At 41.1% G+C, this 4,983-nt stretch overlaps 1 protein-coding gene across 1 annotated transcript; it reads left to right on the top strand.

The window, feature by feature from the left end:
* The first annotated feature begins 486 nt into the window (after nucleotides 1-486).
* LOC120742206 (rho guanine nucleotide exchange factor 25-like) lies at nucleotides 487-1,929 on the top strand. The gene is made up of 5 exons (XM_040045374.1): nucleotides 487-590; nucleotides 1,281-1,331; nucleotides 1,428-1,505; nucleotides 1,608-1,799; nucleotides 1,873-1,929. Exons 1-5 carry the CDS (start codon nucleotides 567-569, stop codon nucleotides 1,927-1,929), a joined length of 402 nt encoding a protein of 133 aa, XP_039901308.1. The 5' UTR covers nucleotides 487-566.
* The last annotated feature ends 3,054 nt before the right edge of the window (nucleotides 1,930-4,983 follow it).

Here is a 4,983-nt window from a genome sequence, read left to right as displayed (position 1 = left end):
TGATATCATCATTGCAAACGGCAACATAAACACAAGAAAGCAACTTTTATTTTGTGTTTTGATGTAAAACATCAAAATGTGGAGAAACTGGAAGGGTGTGGAAAACGATTATTGGCACTTTACAGTCGAGCATCCGTATCGCTGTGCTACAGCAGGAATATAAAACAGAATAAACTCATAATTTTGATTTGATTTTCGGGCCAAACATCTTTATTTCTTTAAGTTTCTGCAGCATGTCTAATTCTAAGGTGTAATTCTTACCCTGCTCATTGCTCCACACTTATTTGTAATAATTTCCATTATCCCTCTTCCACTTCCAGGAGCGGCGTCTTCACATGTATGTGGTTTACTGTCAGAACAAACCCAAGTCCGAGCACATTGTCTCTGAATACATCGAGACATACTTTGAGAGCCCAACGGTCTCTGTCCCCAGAGATGACTTTTTCAGCAATAAAAAACCCTTGTTTTTCACATTTCTTTCCATTTTCTTCTGACAGGATCTCAGACAACAGCTGGGTCACAGACTGCAGCTCAATGACCTGCTTATCAAACCTGTTCAGAGGATCATGAAGTATCAGCTACTGTTGAAGGTTTGCTACTTAAAAAGATGACCTATTCACTTGCATGGCACCTGCTACATGTTAATATTAAAATAATCTGTCATTCGTTTGATTCAGGAAACATCAAAATGATCAAAATATTAAATAGTAAAAGGGTTAATTTACTTAAATTAAAACATTCACAACTGAAAATTGTGAGTAGGCTCTCAGCAACCTTGCATACAACTAGCGGGTAACCAGTTGAGTCAAGTTCTCTATTGCAGAAAGATGTCTTGCGAACGAGTTGTACTCAGGCTCATGCTGATTGCAACTTACTGAAAATCCATTTGCTTTTTTAAATTAGAGGGCAGCTATTTAAAAACCTTCTCCAATCTGTCTGAGAGTGGTTGCAGAGGGAGATTATTATTTTGAGACAGTTTCCTTCAATCCAGGTGACCTGTGCATTCACTTTGCACAGGTCCAGGTGACCTGTGCAAAGTGAATGCAAAAGGTTCGGCAACTGGTTGCAAACAGCTGTCACCCAGTTTTTTGCAACCGGTTGCCAAATATGAAAAATTCAATTCAGCCACTGATTTTGATCCTAGTCACAAGGAGGTTTTTATTATACTGAACCATTATAAGTCCTTATTTCCTTACTTTATGTTACAGTTTTCTATTCAAGTTGTTTCAGTTTATTTTATGAAAAATTAAAATAAATCTCTTATTGACTGGCACCTTCAGGACTTCTTGAAGTATTACAGCAAAGCTGGGAAGGATGTGGAGGAGCTGCAGGTACGAGCTCATTATGAAATGGTAACTCCAATAAAATGCTTTATCATTTCAATCGCACACTAAAATTATGTTTTCACTGCTATCCATCTGACTCAGAGAGCAGTGGAGGTTATGTGTTTTGTGCCAAAACGATGTAATGATATGATGAATGTGGGAAGGCTCCAAGGTTTTGAGGTAAGATCCCAGCCGTTTTTTAATGTGTTCTTAAAAAATAAGACGCATATCCGGGATGACTTGTGTTCTTTGACAATGGTATATGATATATGTACTGCTCAGGGGAAAATCACGGCTCAGGGGAAGCTGCTCCAGCAGGATACCTTCTCCGTCAGCGAGCAGGAAAGTGGCTTCCTGTCCAAAGCGAGGGAGAGGCGGGTCTTCCTGTTTGAGCAGCTGGTCATCTTCAGTGAGCCAATTGATAAGAAAAAGGGTTTCCCTTTGCCAGGGTACACCTTTAAAAACAGCATCAAGGTGAGATTATATTTGAGTGCTGAGTGTTGAGTGCTTTTGTTAATGTTCAAAATGAGCATGTTGTGCTTTGCAGGTAAGCTGCCTTGGTGTGGAGGAGCACTCTGAAGAAGATCCATTGCTGTTGTCCTGACTTCTCGAGGCACTGACGGCAGTGTGACGCGCTCATCATGCAGGCATCATCTCCGGATATACAGCGGCTTGCACAGTATGTGGTCCAGATATTAGAGACTCAGAGGAACTTCCTTAATGGTACCGGAGCTCAGTCTTCTTATTACGACTGTTTATTTTAAGAGTTTGGTCTGTCTGAATAATGCAACATATCTTCCTGTCTGCTGCAGCTCTTCAATCTCCGATAGAATACCAACGGAGGGAAAGTAAGTCAAACAGCCTGGGCAGGAACACAAAGTCTCCGTCTACATCAGCATCTGGCCTGTGGCCTCACTCCTCAGCATCCGTGGACAGGCCGTCAGCAGCCCTGCTTGCTGTCTTATAACACCTCCTTGCCCTCTATGCATTCATCCCAGCACAGCCCGGCCTCGCAACGGGTGCGTGTGAAACAGCAGTGCTCACCATCATTTTATGCACAAACATGCATCTGTATTTTCTCACAATTTAACTTTGACTTCTTTGTCTCTTTAAGGTGTCTAACCCTTGCGTGGTAACACTTCGTGCAGCTCACCCCTCACTTCCTCCCCCATGCAGCTCAGTCTGTGCTCAGAGGTGAGACGTGACTGTGGCACATCCAATGGCCTGGCTCCCTGCAGCTATCACAGCTGCAGGTAAATAATACACAACGCTGACTGACCTCAGTATTTAACAGATGAGGCATCTGCCATGCTGATAATTTATTCTTCCTGAAAGAAAATACGGTAAAAGTTGTTTATGGTCTATAGTTATGCACTGGTGTCATCAGTGAACATTAAAGTGTCTATTTGAACCCAAACTATCTGTATAGGTAGAAATTCACATTAACGATTACATTTGCAGGCAGCCAATTGAGCCTTTGAGCTGTGGTCATTGGTCAAAGACTCATTCAGACTGATGGCAAAATGTCACAAGTCTGTCTGCATTTATAAATTAGCAGGTTTTTTTTGCAAAATTTCAACAATGTCTCTAAGAGTGATTGCAGTCAGTCCAAGTCAGACTGCAACTGTTTGCAGAAAGATCCAATCAGTCGTCTGGACAATTGCCCTGTCATCAAAGGATGGTGAATGTGCACAACCATCAAGCTCTGGGCAGCCATTTAGTCAACACTCGTGCCGTCGGCTGCAGAATGTGATATAATTCAATGCAGTCAGCATTTCTAAATAAAATAAAGTGATGTAGATCAGCTCTGTGGAGCTGGTCTGTGTGTGTGGACTGAGGCTGTTTGTTGTGGCGATCATTGATGGTGATGGGAAATGACTCTCTGTATGCCTTTGTGAAATATTCCTGTTGTTGTTATTGCATGGATTTACAACCTGGTTGACCTAACCTGCAGCCAGTTTATGGAAAACCCGTTGACCTGCTCTTTTATCTCATTCATTCAGACTTCCACCAAGAGGAGGAAGCAGTTTGATTACAATAATTATTAGACGTGCTGATCTGGCCTGATTCCACAAAGTTGTTCTGTCCTCTTGGCTTGCTCTTTGTGTTTTGGATCAGCTGTGTTTCTATTGTTCTTTAAATGCACAAGAAAAGAAAAGAAAAGTTTCCTATCTACCTTTTCACACAGCCTTTGTCACACATGTCATGCATGATTCTTGACTACGTGCCATTTTATGTAACAGCTTCTTAATTACATTTATGTAAAGAAAGTCACTGAGTACCGGTTCATTTTTCATTACTGATGAAGTAATTGCACATAACTTTTGCAGCCCTATTCTCCTAGATCCAGGCTAAAAAGTAGAGGTGACAGGGCCCTTCATACTCGGTGCAACAACTGACCTTTTCACATATGATTTACCTAATGACTAAAAAAACCCTATTTATTCTCGCTTGCTTTGAGTTTACTTGAGCAGGGTTTCCGGGCTGTTTATTATGCAAGCATTAGCCTTATTTACTTCTAGTATTACTTTAATTGATTAAAGTTTCTATTTTTTAAAATGTATGTTTATAGTTTTTTTTGTGCATACTGTATTAAATAATTTAACAATTTTTGTTTAAATTACCTCAAATTTACCTCAAGTGGTGAAAAACAAATCACTTTATTCTGCAAATGCTAAATTACAGCCTTAACAGCACAATTCTTTTATCTCCGTGTTATTTTTAAAGTTTGCCTTTTCAGTCTTATTTTGCAAATGTACCTGAATTACACTGATGCCAGAATCAATCACCTGATTAAACAGGAAAGCCTTTGAAATCTGCAGTGTGTCTTTGCTTCAAATGCCAGTGTAAAAATTTGCCTATTTCCTCTCAGGGTGTGCCCGCCAGTTTTCCAGACGATCACATTTAAGGACGCTGGGACTTATTCAGCGCATCAACTAAATAACTTGGATCAGCTCAAGGAGAGCGATCAATAAGCGCTGCAGTGTCACATGACTCAGTTTACCCTTCTGGAGCTGGAGTACCTCGACTAGGTCTGACTGCCAGGACACTTTGTTCCACTCATGTACACAAGCTGTCCGAGTCTGCGCGTCTCTGTTTTCACATATTGTCTCATATTTCCTTTAGGCTTATAATGTGGGGACTATTCTAGTGAAGTTACGTGGTGTGACTGTATTCATTTGAGTGCATCTGCATATACATTACCAATCAGCTATAACATTAAAAACAAGATGAACCGAACAATTCTGATCATCTCTTGCAATGCAAAAACCTGCTGCGAAGCCTTAGGTGCTGCCATTCATCTGGATGTTACGCTGATATTCAGAGACCATCTAAATAATGTTTCTTCCACCTATTAGCGAAGCAGCCTCTTCCAGCTGGACAGTGCACAATACGCACTGCAAAAACTGGACGTAAAGTCAGATTTGTTGACTTGGCCTCCAAACTTTACCCATTCTGACTGAGGATCTGCATGAAGGCACGAGAAAGCCCCGTCCACAGGCATCACGTCCATTCCACAGAACACAAAGTTTTCCACAGACTCAGTGAACCTGCATCCATGCCTCCAAAGCTGGGATGCCAAATTCATTTTACATTGAGGGGGCACATACAGCCCACTTTGATTTCAAGTGGGTTAGGTTTATCTACACATTTAATG

This window comes from Simochromis diagramma, unplaced genomic scaffold, assembly GCF_900408965.1.
Source record: "Simochromis diagramma unplaced genomic scaffold, fSimDia1.1 OVJJ01000060.1, whole genome shotgun sequence".
In the NCBI taxonomy this organism is placed as follows: Eukaryota; Metazoa; Chordata; class Actinopteri; order Cichliformes; family Cichlidae; genus Simochromis; species Simochromis diagramma.
This window is presented reverse-complemented; position numbering and strand designations above follow the sequence as displayed.

Coding starts and splice junctions, on each gene's coding strand:
- LOC120742206 (XM_040045374.1), top strand. CDS start 567: ATGAAGTATCAGCTACTGTTGAAG. Junction 1,332..1,427: donor AGGATGTGGAGGAGCTGCAG/GTACGAGCTCAT, acceptor CATCTGACTCAG/AGAGCAGTGGAGGTTATGTG. Junction 1,506..1,607: donor GAAGGCTCCAAGGTTTTGAG/GTAAGATCCCAG, acceptor TGTACTGCTCAG/GGGAAAATCACGGCTCAGGG.